Below are 17500 nucleotides of genomic sequence, written 5' to 3' on the forward strand. Positions count from 1 at the left end.
AAATACCTGTACTTTCTACTTCTTACATGTTGAACTCAAATACCTGTACTTTCTACTTCTTACATGTTGAACTCAAATACCTATACTTTCTACTTCTTACATGTTGAACTCAAATACCTGTACTTTCTACTTCTTACATGTTGAACTCAAATACCTGTACTTTCTACTTCTTACATGTTGAACTCAAATACCTGTACTTTCTACTTCTCACATGTTGAACACAAATACCTGTACTTTCTACTTCTTACATGTTGAACTCAAATACCTGTACCTTCTACTTCTTACATGTTGAACTCAAATACGTGTACTTTCTACTTCTCTCATTTTCCAAACAGGCTGGTTCCTTTAGTCTGAATGTGTGTTTTGTGGCGTGATCATTATTATTTAGAGTCATTGCGTGCCTATTGATTTGAACACGATCCGTGTATCCATCATTTCCTGGTCTTCTCTAAAGAAGAGGGACCAATGGAAACGTTGTCATGTTGCCGTTGGTCACCATGGAAACATTCATTAGCTAACAATGACATTATTGTTCTATTAATATAAAGGGAGGTCAGGTACTCTTTAAAACAGCTGCTAGTTATGGGTACTTTTTACTGAAGTACATTTCAAAGTTCTTTACTTTGACTTGAGTAAAGAAGTTTAGTCAATACTTCTACTTTCACCAGAGTATTTTTAAACGAGTATCTGTACTTCTACTTGAGTAAAGGATGTGTGTACTTTGCCCTCTCTCCAAACTCTCTACAGCGTTCCCTCTTTGCGGTCTCTTCCCGAGGACATCCTCAGCAAACTGGCCGATGTTTTGGAAGAGGTGACAGTTTGAATAAAGAATCAGTCTTCTATAAAAAGCTTTGCAGGAATACGGTATCTGATATTCCATCGGACGTGTTCACATGTTTGACGTACGTGTGTCCTCTCTCAGACTCATTACAGCGACTGTGATTACATTATCCGTCAGGGAGCCACCGGAGACACGTTCTTCATCATCAGCGAGGGCAGGTGAGGAGGAGGAGGAGGAGGGAAGCATTACGGGTGGATCTCTCATTTGATAAAATGCAAAACAAACAAAACGTTTAACGTTGTTATTTAATATGTGCCTGTGTGAACAGGTGAAGATGACGCAGCAAAGCTCACCTGGAGACGAGCAGGTGATGAAGACGCTGGGCAAAGGAGACTGGTTTGGAGAGCAAGCTCTGAAAGGGTGAGAGAGGACTCTTTAAAGTAGAGACACTACATACTGATATACACCTGAACATCAGCAGGAGAGGACTCTTTAAAGTAGAGACACTACATACTGATATACACCTGAACATCAGCAGGAGAGGACTCTTTAAAGTAGAGACACTACATACTGATATACACCTGAACATCAGCAGGAGAGGACTCTTTAAAGTAGAGACACTACATACTGATATACACCTGAACATCAGCAGGAGAGGACTCTTTAAAGTAGATACACTACATACTGATATACACCTGAACATCAGCAGGAGAGGACTCTTTAAAGTAGAGACACTACATACTGATATACACCTGAACATCAGTAGGAGAGGACTCTTTAAAGTAGAGACACTACATACTGATATACACCTGAACATCAGTAGGAGAGGACTCTTTAAAGTAGAGACACTACATACTGATATACACCTGAACATCAGTAGGAGAGGACTCTTTAAAGTAGAGACACTACATACTGATATACACCTGAACATCAGCAGGAGAGAACTCTTTAAAGTAGAGACACTACATACTGATATACACCTGAACATCAGCAGGAGAGAACTCTTTAAAGTAGAGACACTACATACTGATATACACCTGAACATCAGTAGGAGAGGACTCTTTAAAGTAGAGACACTACATACTGATATACACCTGAACATCAGCAGGAGAGGACTCTTTAAAGTAGAGACACTACATACTGATATACACCTGAACATCAGCAGGAGAGAACTCTTTAAAGTAGAGACACTACATACTGATATACACCTGAACATCAGCAGGAGAGAACTCTTTAAAGTAGAGACACTACATACTGATATACACCTGAACATCAGCAGGAGAGGACTCTTTAAAGTAGAGACACTACATACTGATATACACCTGAACATCAGCAGGAGAGGACTCTTTAAAGTAGAGACACTACATACTGATATACACCTGAACATCAGCAGGAGAGGACTCTTTAAAGTAGAGACACTACATACTGATATACACCTGAACATCAGAAGGAGAGGACTCTTTAAAGTAGAAAATCAGTACTCTGACACAGAAATTAATCCTGCATTTCCTTTCCTTTCTGCATTCAGGGAGGATGTTCGTACAGCCAGTGTGACGGCAGTGGGAGACGTCACATGTCTGGTGATCGACAGAGAGTGAGTGAGGCTCTCTGTTCAGCGTGAACATTGTTCTAATCCAGTAAATAAACACTTAAAAAGAGTATCTGCGTCCCTAAAGGTCTTTCAAACAGCTGATCGGAGGACTGGAGGACGTCAACAACAAGCAGCTCGACAGCGACGAGGTCAAAGCCAAGTCAGTATCATGGAAAAGCTGTGTTGTTGCTTTCTGGGGCTTTTATTTTGAAAAGCAGGCCTCTTCCTGAGCTCAGTATTGTAAGGTTTATATAAGAGCTGCAGGAGAGGACTTGAACAACAAGTGTGCTTAATATTGTACTTTTGGAAACTATTTGGAATTGAATAGACACGAGCTGGAGAATTAGCTCAGCTGTTTTTTTTTAACAATATTGGATGGAAACAAACATTAATTCCTTTTTCTTTTGATGATTTTCTGGAAATTTGGTGAAATGTAGATTGAGAGTTCACTGAAAGCATCTCACCTTGAAAGAGAGTTGGTTCTCATGTAATGTATTCCTGTTTCCTCCTCTCTTTAGTTTGCAGGTAGAAGCAGATTTCTTCTCCAGTGTTTCTCTGAGTAGTTTCAACACCATCTGCACTCTGGGGATGGGAGGCTTCAGTCGAGTGGAGCTGGTGAGGAAAGCATGATACATCAAATATAATATATCGAATATAAAGGTGAAGTCATGTGACCGTGCTGTAGTTCCTTTATAGCTCAACATTAGCCCCCTTTAGCTTAGCGGTGGTGACGTGAAGTCATGTGACCGTGCTGTAGTTCCTTTATAGCCCAACATTAGCCTCCTTTAGCTTAGCGGTGGTGACGTGAAGTCATGTGACCGTGCTGTAGTTCCTTTATAGCCCAACATTAGCCTCCTTTAGCTTAGCGGTGGTGACGTGAAGTCATGTGACCGTGCTGTAGTTCCTTTATAGCCCAACATTAGCCTCCTTTAGCTTAGCGGTGGTGACGTGAAGTCATGTGACCGTGCTGTAGTTCCTTTATAGCCCAACATTAGCCACCTTTAGCTTAGCGGTGGTGACGTGAAGTCATGTGACCGTGCTGTAGTTCCTTTATAGCCCAACATTAGCCACCTTTAGCTTAGCGGTGGTGACGTGAAGTCATGTGACCGTGCTGTAGTTCCTTTATAGCCCAACATTAGCCACCTTTAGCTTAGCGGTGGTGACGTGAAGTCATGTGACCGTGCTGTAGTTCCTTTATAGCCCAACATTAGCCTCCTTTAGCTTAGCGGTTTTGACATGAAGTCATGTGACCGTGCTGTAGTTCCTTTATAGCCCAACATTAGCTTTTTACTTCAAATAATTCAAAATCACATGGAGAAATCTCATTGGAGCAGGGAGATGCTGCCTTCAGGGACACTGCACCACTTTCTAACCTTTCTGGTCTTAATCTTTTATGTTTAGGTGCAACTAAAGAGCGATACCAGCAGATCTTTTGCCCTGAAAGTGTTGAAGAAGCGTCACATCATGGACACCAGCCAGCAGGGCCACATCCTGTCTGAGCGCCGCATCATGGTGGAGGCTCACAGTCCCTTCATCATCAGGTCAAACTACTGATGCTGAGGATTTACTCAGCTGTAATATAAGAAGCACTTAAGACTTTCTAAGTGATGGCAAGAGGTGGCTTTCTCCTGGATTGTCTGTAAGGGATATCAAAACGGATGCATCATATCTAGTTTCTTTTGGTCCCTGCTGATGGTGACTATCGTAACCAATTATAATCTACAAAAAAAAGGTGTGACAATTTAGTCCTGAGATTTAGGCAAATGTCTGCATTTTTGAATATTTTAAATCATATAGATTTACCTTATACTTACAGAAAGCTTAAGAGGTATGTTTTTTCAAAATAAAAAGCCCCATTGTTACTCTATCGTTATAGGAAGCTCAGGAGGAAGCGTGTTTTTCAAAATAAAAGCCCCATAGGTTTTACTTAATACCTACAGGAAGCTCAGGAATGTTCATGTTTTTTCAAAATAAAAGCTCCATTGAGTAACTGCTTTCAGGACGCTGGATGGAACAATATTGCAAGTGCTGTCAATGCCCACTGAACACGGGGAATGTTAGCAGTAGGAGAAAAAATAGAATTTAGCCTTTTCAGACTTTCACATGGAAACCATTCCTTTAAATTAAACTTTGAACCCTCTTCCTGCAGGTTGTATCGGACTTTCAGAGACTCCAAATATCTGTACATGCTGCTGGAGGCGTGCCTGGGAGGAGAGCTGTGGACCCTGCTCAGAGACAGGTGAGTGATTTACACTTCGTGCGTGTTCAGGTCCATGATTTCCTCAGCGTCAGCTCTGAATGTGTTTCAGAGGATCTTTTGATGACGGCATGACTCGGTTCTACACCGGCTGCGTGGTCGAGGCTCTGGCCTTCCTGCACTGCAGAGGAATCATCTACAGAGACCTGAAGCCTGAGAACATCATCCTGGACCAGCGGGGATACGCCAAGCTGGTCTGCACACGTCTCATTCACCTTCTCTAGTTTTACAGCATCCTCTGTTAGTGACTGCAGGAGGACATATAACAGTAACATCTGTACATTTTTTGAATTTCAGAAAACGCCAGAATATAGTTTTTTTTTTAAAAGTCAGAATTTTGAGATTTGAAGAAACTAATAAAAAAAAATTGTGATTTTCAACAAGATCAGAACTTTGAGAAAAAAGTCAGAATTTTGAGATTTTGAGAAAAAGTCAGAATTTTGAGATTTTGAGAAAAAGTCAGAATTTTGAGATTTTGAGAAAAAGTCAGAATTTTGAGATTTTAAGAACAATTTCAGAATATTTCGAATTTTAGAAAAAAGTCAGAATCTTAAGAATAAAGCAGTTTATTGTTAACAGTGCGTTTCATCAGAGATCATTCTCAGTTGAGGTGATGGGATGGTTTTACAGCATCCTCTGTAAGTGACTGCAGGAGGACATGTGACAGAAAAAAGTCAGAATTTTGGGGGAAAAAGTCAGAATTTTGAGATTTTCTGAAAAAAGTCAGAATTTTGAGATTTCCTGAAAAAAGTCAGAATTTTGAGAAAAGTCAGATTCTTGAGATTTCAGAAACAAATCAACATTTGGAGAAAAATCAGAATCTAGAGATTTTCAGAAACAATTCAACATTTGGAGATTTTTAGGAAAAAAAGATAATTTGGAGATTTAGAGAGAAAAATTATAATTTTGAGATTTTCTGAAAAAAGTAAGAATATTTAGATTTTGAGAAAAAAGTCAGAATCTTAAGAATAAAGCAGTTTATTGTTAACAGTGCGTTTTATCAGAGATGATTCTCAGCTGAGGCGATGGGATGGTTTTACAGCCTCCTCTGTTAGTGACTGCAGGAGGACATGTGACATTGATTTTCAGAAAAAGTACAAATGTAGGGAGGAAAAGTCAGAATTTATAGATTTTCTAAAAAAGTCAGAATTGATAGATTTTCTAAAAAAAAGTCAGAATTTATAGATTTTCAAAAAAAAGGCAGAATCTTGAGATTTTGAGAAAAAGTCAGAATTTTAAGAAAAGTCAGAATCTTGATATTTCATGATGCATTTTTTTAACATTTTGAGAAAAGTCCGAATTTTTAGATTTTCTGAATTCTATAATTTTTAGATTTTTTTAAAAAATCCAACAGATTTTTTAAGAATTGTCATATTTTCCGTGTCTATTTTTGAGAAAAAAGTCCCCCAGAAATAGCCTTATCTGAACAAACTCATCTCATATTGGTAATTTAAATGGTTAGTTTGTCAACGATAAAGTGTCAGTACTTTGGTACTAGTTTATTTGGAGAGTAATATTTGATAAAGCAGGCTCTAACTGGAAGTACCATACGGTGAAAAATCCCAACAATGCAAAAACTGAAAGTATTCTCAATGTGTGTTTTCAGAATTAGAATCTTGAGAATTTGCGAAAAAGTCAGAATTTTGAGATTTTCTGAAAAATGTCAGAATTTTGAGATTTTCTGAGAAAAAAATCAGAATCTTTTGAATTTGAGAAATAATCAACATTTTGAGTAAAGGTTCATAAACCTGGCTCTAAGAGGAAGTACCAACACTTAATAAGGCCATGTGTCAGCGCCCTGGTGCAGGTGAAGCAGACGGTGAAAAATCCCAGCAATGCTAAAATGAAAGTATTCTCAATGTGCGTTTCAGGTGGACTTTGGCTTTGCTAAGAAAGTGGGTCTGGGTAAGAAGACGTGGACGTTTTGTGGGACTCCAGAGTACGTGGCCCCTGAGATCATCCTGAATAAGGGCCACGACAGCTCTGCAGACTGCTGGTCTCTGGGAATACTGGTCTTTGAGCTGCTCAGTGGCAGGTAGGCTGGAAGTATTTCAGTTTCACACCGTCAGTCACATTTATCCCCAATTCTAGTTTGCTGTAAGCTATTAAAGGTTGGGTTGCACATGTTGATGGTTTTCTACAGAACTGCTCCCAAACAGCCTCACACGGGGCACCACATTCCCACTGTGGGTCTTTTATTTTGAAATACAAGCCTAATCCTGAGCTTTCTGTTACGTTACAATTACTTGCTAGGCCTTTTATTTTGAAATACATGCTTCCTTTAAGAATACAGTTACATTATGAGGCTTTTATTTTGAAATACATGCTTCCTTTAAGAATACAGTTACATTATGAGGCTTTTATTTTGAAATACATGCTTCCTTTAAGAATACAGTTACATTATGAGGCTTTTATTTTGAAATACAAGCCTAATCCTGAGCTTTCTGTTACGTAACAATTACTTATTTTATTTTGGAATACATTTCTCTTTTCTTGATCTTGCTTAAAGGATACTGTTACATTACGAGGCTTTTATTTTGAAATACATGCTTCCTTTAAGGCAGTGGTTCTCAAAGTGGGGGGCGCGCCCCCCCTGGTGGGCGCAGAGGCATGCCAGGGGGGGGGCGCGAGAGACCAGGAGGAAAAATGGTTATAAAAAAAAAAAAAAAAAGATAAAAAAAATAAATAAAATAAAAATCATAATTTGAAAAATTATTGATTCGAAAATAATATGATGCAGTACAGTACTATTACGTCTGGGTCTCTGTTTCATTAAAGCTCGGCTCTGTGTGTGTGTGTGGAACGAGCCATTTTGTGTGCGCGTGAGAGAGAGAGAGAGCGCACCGGTACTGGAGATCGTTGTTGTTAGCTTCTGGTGCTAGCGAGCTACGCTAACGGATATAAGGAGTTTTTTCAACAACAAAGTGGAGGAGAGTCCTCTCCTGTCAGACTGAGAGCTAAAGGACTCTCTCAGTGTTATCTCAGTGGGTCTCAAATGTTTTGGTCACCATTAATGTAAATAATTATTTCCGAGGCACACGTTTATATGATCATTATAGTTATAAAAAAATAAGAGAATAAATGAAAAACAGGTATGAAATACTATCTGACAGTAAAACAAGAATAAAGTTTAAAAGGGTGATTTGTAAAATATCCATCAAGAAAAAGTAAATCTGTTTACATTTCTGTTTCATATGGGTGTTGAGAGATGTATCCATAGATCTCTTCCTTTCGCTCTCAAAGTGCACCAGATTGATGCTTTTAACTTCAATATTTAAAAATAAATCTTCCCGGGGAAGCTTGCCCCCGGACCCCCCTATGTGACGTCCACACATCACCTATAAAAATAGCACTTTATCCCTGCTTACACCTATATGCCGTGAGCTGAATATCGAGCCTTCATTGTAACAGTCGCGGGTACGTTGTGTATTTGCGTGGGGATTGTTGCAGTAGAAAATTCCACTGTAGCGACCGGTACATTAATGGGAAACCCTAAATGTTTGAGCACCCTCTATGAAATGTCAAGCTACCCCACAGCACCCCCAAAATAAATCTCTGGCGCCGCCACTGAGCCTGATTATTCGTTTTGGGGGGGCCCGACTTTTTTTTTTCTCCAAAGGGGGGGCCTGACAGAAAAAGTTTGAGAACCACTGCTTTAAGGATACAGTTATACTATGAGGCTTTTATTTTGAAATACATGCTTCCTTTAAGAATACAGTTACATTATGAGGCTTTTATTTTGAAATACATGCTTCCTTTAAGGATACAGTTATACTATGAGGCTTTTGTTTTGAAATACATGCTTCCTTTAAGGATACAGTTATACTATGAGGCTTTTGTTTTGAAATACATGCTTCCTTTAAGAATACAGTTACATTATGAGGCTTTTATTTTGAAATACATGCTTCCTTTAAGGATACAGTTATACTATGAGGCTTTTGTTTTGAAATACATGCTTCCTTTAAGGATACAGTTACATTATGAGGCTTTTATTTTGAAATACATGCTTCCTTTAAGAATACAGTTACACTATGAGGCTTTTATTTTTGAAATACAAGCCTAATCCTGAGCTTTATGTTACGTAACAATTACTTATTTTATTTTGGAATACATCTCTTCCGGATCTTGCTTAAAGGATACAGTTACACTATGAGGCTTTTATTTTGAAATAGAAACCTAATCCTGACCTTTCTGTTACATCTCTATTACTTGCTGGGATTATTTTTATGCAATAATTAAAAATCCAATGGAGAAATCCTGTTGTCTTTTTGTGGAGGGAACCAGGGAGATGCTGCATTCAGGGTCCAACACAGAAATACGACACTACAGCACCACTCCGTTAAAGACACTTATATCAACTGTTTGTAATTCCTACCATTTTCCCTCTGTCCTCAGTCCTCCATTTTCAGAATCTGATCCCATGAAGACGTACAACATCATCCTGCGAGGCATCGACATGATCGAGTTTCCTAAAAAAATCGCCAAAAGCGCCGCCAACCTCATCAAACGCCTCTGCAGGTGATCAATTATCCTTCATCGAAAATTAAAGTAAAACTGACGACTGGTTTGAACTTTTTTTTTTACGTCTAATTGTGTTTTTTTAATCTCAGAGACAATCCTTCAGAGCGGCTGGGGAATCAGAAAAATGGAGCGAAGGACATCCAGAAACACAAGTGAGACGAGATCATTATGGGATGTCACGATACATGAGAGTAACACATGCGTCACTTCCGGGCCAAAATGGCGGCTCCGCCCACTTTTGGGGAAACCAACGCTGTCATTTGAACGGCGATCGAGCCTGAAGCCACAGAGCTCTTCTGTTACTGTCCTTTCTTCTTAGAGGAAGTACAGAAACACTGAACTCTGGATTTGTTTTAATGTTTGATTTGCAATAAACGACACAGCAGCTTGTTGGCATGATACAACAATTATGTTCTGCTTCGTTCATGAGAGTAACAGCTGGCAAAATTACAGCCTCGCCTACTGATTTTAATTTAACCATATATCGAGCCAGATCGTCGATTTCAAATGGGCAAAAACTTCAGAACTTGTATCGACCGCCGTTCAAATGACAGCGTTGGTTTCCCCCAAAAGTGGGCGTGGCCATAAAGTGACGTAGATATTACTCTCATCTGTGGACATCGATCGCCTACTGCTATATTTAACCATATATCGAGCCTGATCATCGATTTCCAATGATTGACATTACAAAATGTGGACGTTTTTCTCGTAGTTTTCACGTTTTATAAGAATTGTTATTTTTTGTATTTATTATTTGTATTATTATTTTATTATTCAAGTGTATATTCATACATTTTATATTTTACAATTTATTATTATTATGATTAATATTATTATTAGAGCAAATGGATGTACCCTAAGTATTGTTTTTCTGATATCTGTGAAGGAAATAAGTGGCAAATACATTTAAATAATAAGTAAATAAAACATAATAATATATAAAAAATATTCTAAATATATTCCTGTCTTTAAAAAATATATGAACATGTTTGTCCTGCAGGTGGTTTGAAGGCTTCAACTGGGAAGGCCTCCGTCAGGGAACCATCGCCTCTCCGTTCACCCCCGCAGTGAGTATCCTGTACGGGGTAAAAGTACACAGAGTACACAGAGTACTGAGTATTAATATGTGTTTTCATACCAGGTGGAAGGACCTTTGGACACCAGCAACTTTGACTATTTCCCCGAGGACACAGAAGACCCTCCTCCTGACGAAGAGTCCGGCTGGGACCTGGAGTTTTAGGGAAAAACATTCAAATATATGTATTTATTTATTTTATAGTATAAGCCCTAAGAAATAGCTTTATATTTCAAGCATTTTAGTTATTACAGGAAAAAGAATAACAAATAATAATTTATGGGAGAATAAATTAGATGTTTGGAATAATCATAACATTTAATGATAAATAAATGATGGAAGATGAAGTCATAATATAAAGACAATAAAAACATATGAATGCACAAGGACACATTTACACCATGAGGTTTTTATTTTGAAATACAAACCTAATCCTGAGCTTTCTGTTACGTTACAATTACTTGCTAGGCCTTTTATTTTGAAATATATGCTTCCTTTAAGAATACAGTTACATTATGACGCTTTTATTTTGAAATACATGCTTCCTTTAAGAATACTGTTACATTATAACGCTTTTATTTTGAAATACATGCTTCCTTTAAGGATATAGTTACACAATTAGGCTTTTATTTTGAAATGTATGCTTCCTTTAAGGATATAGTTACACAATTAGGCTTTTATTTTGAAATACATGCTTCCTTTAAGGATATAGTTACACAATTAGGCTTTTATTTTGAAATGTATGCTTCCTTTAAGGATATAGTTACATTATGACGCTTTTATTTTGAAATACATGCTTCCTTTAAGGATATAGTTACACAATTAGGCTTTTATTTTGAAATACATGCTTCCTTTAAGGATATAGTTACATTATGACGCTTTTATTTTGAAATACATGCTTCCTTTAAGGATACAGTCACACAATGAGGCTTTTATTTTGAAAAACAATCTTCCTTTAAGGATACAGTTACACAATTAGGCTTTTATTTTGAAATACATGCTTCCTTCAAGGATATAGTTACACAATGAGGCTTTTATTTTGAAAAACAAGCTTCCTTTAAGGATACAGTCACACAATGAGGCTTTTATTTTGAAAAACAAGCTTCCTTTAAGGATACAGTCACACAATGAGGCTTTTATTTTGAAAAACAAGCTTCCTTTAAGAATACAGTCACACAATGAGGCTTTTATTTTGAAAAACAAGCCTAGTCCTGAGCATCTGAATGCATTGAGAAAAAGGTGTGTGATAGAAAGCCATTTAAAAATCTGTTATATTAAAAAGAATTATTTTGAGAATTTTTTAATAGACTTTCTAAATGTATTTTCCTGTAAATATTTGTTTCAATGTTTGACTTCTCTTAATCTTCAGTATGGAGGTCATTCTTTTATTTAAAAATAAATGTATTTTATTGAGAAACAACGTGATTTTTGTACAAACAATAAAATGCCTTGGTTGTGTTTTCACGTGAGTTTGTCTTTGAGGATTTATTCCACTGTGTTCAGTTTTAAATCAGGTAATTATTTAAAAGAATAAAACAACTGTTGGTGACTGACGAGTCTGATGAGACTTATACCAATGGAACCTGTGGAATCTCAGCTTTCATGTGATCTGTCGTTTGTGCAGATAACAAAGATGTAGAAAAGATCGATTTTGGTAGTTATGTGCTAAAGTAGCCGTTAGCCCGTTTCGCTAAGTGTTGATTTAGACTCTTGGTGTTGGACTTCTGTTCCGTGTAGATCAAACGGTTCATATCGTCTGTTAGCTGAGTTTCTTCCCGTTAAGTGGGTATGCATCATTAATAGGTTGTTAAATGTTAAGAAGCCTTGAGACGCTGTTTCTAGCAAGATGTTGCGTCTGCTCCCGGGAGTCTAACAACAATAAGAGCGCTGTTAGGAGAGATGACGAGTGGCATTCACAGTGGCCAATCAGAGTGGTACTCAATCCGGATAGGTCACACGGGATGAGGGTTTCCAACCAACCAGAATTGTTTAAACTAAGGAAGTAGCGTAATTCATATAGGCCTACCGATAGCAGCACCGTTTGTCCAGCGGCTTAACGGCATACCGATACTGACTTAGTACCGGTTCTCGATACCCATCCCTACTGACGACCATTATCATTTCATTATTGCATTCGACCCGTCAAACCGAAATTACTCTGTTTTTAGTTATCCTTTCTGGTTTTGTAGGTTTTAAAGTGAACGTGACTGAAATGACTGTATTTTAATTTGAAATGGGTAATCTAATAAACAAAAAAAGAATTTCTAAGAATTTACGTTTTTCTTATAATTTAGAATTTTCTAAGAAGTGTACATTTAAAAAAAAAGTTTATCTCATTATTTTAAGTTTTTTTGTTTGGATTTTTCTCAACATTTTGGGATTTTTCAAAGAATTTAGATTTTCTTTTCATAATTTTCAACTTTTCTAATCATTTTTGACTCTTCTCAGATTTTGTATTTCTACCTCAGAATTTTCACTTCTTCTCAAAACTCAAAATAAATAAATAAATACTTTTAATCCGATCTCCATTGTTTTAGATGTGACCCGAATAATCTAGAGAATTAGGAGAGGAGAAAAAGGTTCATAACTGTGTGTGTGTGTGTGTGTGTGTGTGTGTGTGTGTGTGTGTGTGTGTGTGTGTGTGTGTGTGTGTGTGTGTGTGTGTGTGTGTGTGTGTGTGTGTGTGTGTGTGTGTGTGTGTGTGAGTGTGTGTGTGTGTGTGTGTGTGTGTGTGTGTCTCTGTGTGTGTCTCTGTGTGTGTGTGTGTGTGTGTGTGTGTGTGTGTGTGTGTGTGTGTGTGTGTGTGTGTGTGTGTGTGTGTGTGTGTGTGTGTGTGTGTGTTGACCTGCAGCAGAGGGTCACTGGTTCTGATGGAAACGCAGCGCCTCCACTAACGACCCCCTCACACACACTCACTGATCTCTGAGTGGAGATAAGACACACACACTTTTTCCACTGCTCCCGAAATAACACACATCACATTCACAGACATGCAGAGGCTTCGTCTGTTAGAGATACTCTTTATAGTTCATTCGGATAAAACGTGCACACTGTAGCACTAAGTTTGTTTTTCTTTAATTAGTCTTAGTGTCTTAATTGCTGTAAATTGTAGAATTTCTTTTTTTATTTCATACATTTAATAGTTTCCTGGGCTGTTATTTATTAAATATATTTTTATTTTTAATGCATTTGTTATTATTATATTGCATATTTTTACTTTAAATTCTTCTATTTTTATAAATATCTTCATTTGATCTTTTAATTGCATATTCTAAATCGAACTTCCTATGTTTAATTTAAATAAACATTTTATTTTTATTTTATTCTTAACTGTCACAAACCGAATTCCCCAGGGTAAATAAAGCGTTCTGATTATGATATAGATTATCTTTATACGTTTAGTTCTGAATTTTAACTTTGTATTAAAGTATTTTACATTGTTTTTGGGTTCTTTTAAAAGAAGTAAGTGCATGGGTGTTTCCCCGGAGGACATTGAAGTGTCATGGTGCGTTCAGGGTCTCTCTGCTCGACTGAACGACTTCACAGGAAAAACAAACGTGAGCAGAATCAGAAACGACGCCGCGTCCTGTTTCCTCCCGCTGAGGGTATTTTTAGAAAAGTTCCCACAGATAACAGACGCCTTCAAAAACACACAGGACCTCAAATCTGTGCGTTATTCTGGGATACGTTAAAAAGGAAGATTAAACTGGTGTAAATCCGATTTCATTTAAACCGTTTTGGGGATTATTGTGTATATTTTCGTATGTATTAAATTCTTCCGACATTTCAACTGGAAGCACCATATCAATGATGTACAAACTAAACTGTCAAAACAATAGGGATTTTGTATCACACTAAGAACAAACACTCAGAACTCTTTATAACAGTCTATTTCTCCGAAATATGGGAAACACGTACTCAACAAATCTACAAAAAATAATAACATCACAAAGAAAAGTATTACGAATAGTCTGTGGCGTTGGTAAATATTAACATACAACTCTCATATTTAAAAAACTCAATCTATTAAAATGTGTGGATATAGAAAAGCTTAAAACAGTATACTGATAATGCACAACATTTTCCATAACAAAATGCCTAATAACGTGTGTGTGTGTGTGTGTGTGTGTGTGTGTGTGTGTGTGTGTGTGTGTGTGTGTGTGTGTGTGTGTGTGTGTGTGTGTGTGTGTGTGTGTGTGTGTGTGTGTGTGTGTGTGTGTGTGTGTGTGTGTGTGTGTGTGTGTGTGCATGTGTGTGTGTGTGTGTGTGTGTGTGTGTGTGTGTGTGTGTGTGAGTGTGTGTGTGTGTGTGTGTGTGTGTGTGTGTGTGTGTGTGTGTGTGTGTGTGTGTGTGTGTGTGTGCATGTGTGTGTGTGTGTGTGTGTGTGCGTGTGTGTGTGTGTGTGTGTGTGCGCGTGTGTGTGTGTGTGTGTGTGTGTGTGCGTGCGTGCGTGTGTGTGTGTGTGTGTGTGTGTGTGTGTGTGTGTGTGTGTGTGTGTGTGTGTGTGTGTGTGTGTGTGTGTGTGTGTGTGTGTGTGTGTGTGTGTGTGTGTGTTTATATGCATATATTATTATAATTATTATTCATTTGCCAAGTACATGTGTATTATGTATATTATATTTATATGTAGTTTTTTCCTTTTCTAAAATGGTAGTTGAAACTGCTATTGACATGTGCAGAAAATGACCCTCCATCTAGTTTTTCTTATATATTTATTAAATGTGCTTTTATTTATTTTTTCCCCAGTTTTCTTTATTTCTTCATTTCTATACGTTTTTGACGCAATAATGCCAATGTTATATCCGTATGATTCACGGAGGGGCTACTTCCCATAAGCTATGCTTCAGCCTTCCTTCTTCTACTCATTGTGTTCATCTTTGTGTGTATGAAATATGCTTCTTTTTTTTGTATGAATTTAGTAGAATCAAATAATTAAAAAATGCAGTAAAAATCAAATTATAATAAAAAATACCAAATGACCTTAAAGTGTCTCCCTTTAAAAAGACTTTATTTGAATGCTTTATCTTTTCTAAATAATATTTAAACGTAGGACTTGTAACACAGTAGAATTACTACTCGTACTTAAGTACACGATCTGTGTACTTCTTTGAGTACATATGAAATATATACGTCACACATATCCTATACGTCCTCTCTGCTATCTCTACGTCCTCTCTGCTATCTCTATAGTAATAACAATGTAACAAATGCAGTTATTACAGTGAGACAAATCTCCAGTTCTGTGGAAAGAAATCACAGAAAACTTGTAATTTAATGAACTAATGAAATCAATATACTTTGGGACTTTCATCTTAATATCTATTATGTTATGCTGTTATCTCCTCTCAACATGTATGGTTCCCCTTTAGAGTCTGAATGTATCCTGAGTTCACTCCACCGGAAACTCCGTACATGTTGAGTCATGTGTGGAAAAACCCAATTAGTGTTTGAGTTCATTCCCGCACAAATAAACCATTAACAGCCCTGCGCTCTGATTGGTCGGCATCGTGCGGACAGGATATAAATACCATGTGGACGGAGAGCAGGAACACACACTCAGGAGCAGTATTTCAAATAATAAAGAAAACCTCAGATCCAGGACGTCCTTCCTCTTCCTCCTCCTCTTCCTCCAGAGACATGTGTTCCACTCCGCTGGCCCTCCTGCTGGTTCTCAGCACGGCCTCCTGCTTCGAGCTGCTGCCCGAAGAAGCTGCTCCTCGTCGGGCACGATTCTCCTCCAACACCCCCAGTGAGTCCTGGTTCTCCTGCTCCCAGAGGGAAGTAGTGGAGTACAAATACTTTGTTACTGTACTTAAGTACATGTTTCTGGTATCAGTACTTTACTCCACTACTTATTTTTCTGAATGCTTTTTACTTTGACTTCTTTTTGAACCCAAATACCTGAACTTTCTACTTCTTACATGTTGAACTCAAATACCTGTACTTTCTACTTCTTACATGTTGAACTCAAATACCTGTACTTTCTACTTCTTACATGTTGAACTCAAATACCTGTACTTTCTACTTCTTACATGTTGAACTCAAATACCTGTACTTTCTACTTCTTACATGTTGAACTCAAATACCTGTACTTTCTACTTCTTACATGTTGAACTCAAATACCTGTACTTTCTACTTCTTACATGTTGAACACAAATACCTGTACTTTCTACTTCTCACATGTTGAACTCAAATACCTGTACTTTCTACTTCTTACATGTTGAACTCAAATACCTGTACTTTCTACTTCTTACATGTTGAACTCAAATACCTGTACTTTCTACTTCTTACATGTTGAACTCAAATACCTGTACTTTCTACTTCTCACATGTTGAACTCAAATACCTGTACTTTCTACTTCTTACATTTTGAACACAAATACCTGTACTTTCTACTTCTTACATGTTGAACTCAAATACCTGTACTTTCTACTTCTTACATGTTGAACTCAAATACCTGTACTTTCTACTTCTTACATGTTGAACACAAATACCTGTACTTTCTACTTCTCACATGTTGAACTCAAATACCTGTACTTTCTACTTCTTACATGTTGAACTCAAATACCTGTACTTTCTACTTCTCTCATTTTCCAAACAGGCTGGTTCCTTTAGTCTGAATGTGTGTTTGGTGGCGTGATCATTATTATTTAGAGTCATTGCGTGCCTATTGATTTGAACACGATCCGTGTATCCATCATGTCCTGGTCTTCTCTAAAGAAGAGGGACCAATGGAAACGTTGTCATGTTGCCGTTGGTCACCATGGAAACATTCATTAGCTAACAATGACATTATTGTTCTATTAATATAAAGGGAGGTCAGGTACTCTTTAAAACAGCTGCTAGTTATGGGTACTTTTTACTGAAGTACATTTCAAAGCCTCTTTACTTTGACTTGAGTAAAGAAGTTTAGTCAGTACTTCTACTTTCACCAGAGTATTTTTAAACACGAGTATCTGTACTTCTACTTTTACGAAGAAGCTGCTCCTCGTCTCCTCCGTCAGTGAGTCCTGGTTCTCCGGCAGAAGCTGATTTAATATGGATTTATTATGTGTTTACATATTGTCATTGACGCCTCTCGATACTCCCTCCATTCATTTTGACAGCTCGGTGAAGTCAACTCGTTTGTTGGTCTGTTTGTGTGTAAACGTTAACTGTGTTACAACTGGGTTACAGCCTACTAGTTTCTTATCCCTCGAAGAAGTGAGCGGTTTATTCTGTGTATTTAATATTTGTAGTGAGTCTCCCTGAGTGTCTCGTCGGTGCCATCTGGCCC

General features: G+C 37.6%; 2 protein-coding genes and 1 pseudogene across 3 annotated transcripts in view; all 3 read left to right on the forward strand.

Moving 5' to 3' along the window:
- The window catches only part of LOC307023883 (cGMP-dependent protein kinase 1-like), a 30402-nt gene extending 19491 nt beyond the window's left edge, over positions 1–10911 (forward strand). The window contains 15 exon segments of the mRNA XM_079657520.1: positions 748–811; positions 923–989; positions 992–999; positions 1110–1201; positions 2310–2375; positions 2458–2532; positions 2891–2987; positions 3774–3913; positions 4522–4611; positions 4682–4823; positions 6501–6664; positions 9025–9147; positions 9240–9302; positions 10151–10217; positions 10292–10911. Of these exon segments, the coding sequence (XP_079513646.1) occupies positions 748–811; positions 923–989; positions 992–999; positions 1110–1201; positions 2310–2375; positions 2458–2532; positions 2891–2987; positions 3774–3913; positions 4522–4611; positions 4682–4823; positions 6501–6664; positions 9025–9147; positions 9240–9302; positions 10151–10217; positions 10292–10390 (1357 nt within the window). The 3' untranslated portion in view covers positions 10391–10911.
- Positions 1–17500, forward strand: part of LOC307025356 — a 246475-nt pseudogene that overhangs the window by 222190 nt on the left and 6785 nt on the right. The window lies entirely within an intron of this gene.
- The window catches only part of LOC307025490 (stanniocalcin-like), a 6564-nt gene continuing 4855 nt past the window's right edge, over positions 15792–17500 (forward strand). The window contains exon 1 of the mRNA XM_079660214.1: positions 15792–15974. Coding sequence (XP_079516340.1) covers positions 15863–15974 — 112 coding nt within the window. The 5' untranslated portion in view covers positions 15792–15862. The remainder of the gene's footprint in view (positions 15975–17500) is intronic.

Source organism: Notothenia rossii (genome assembly GCF_949606895.1).
Source record: "Notothenia rossii genome assembly, chromosome: 11".
NCBI lineage: Eukaryota > Metazoa > Chordata > Actinopteri > Perciformes > Nototheniidae > Notothenia > Notothenia rossii.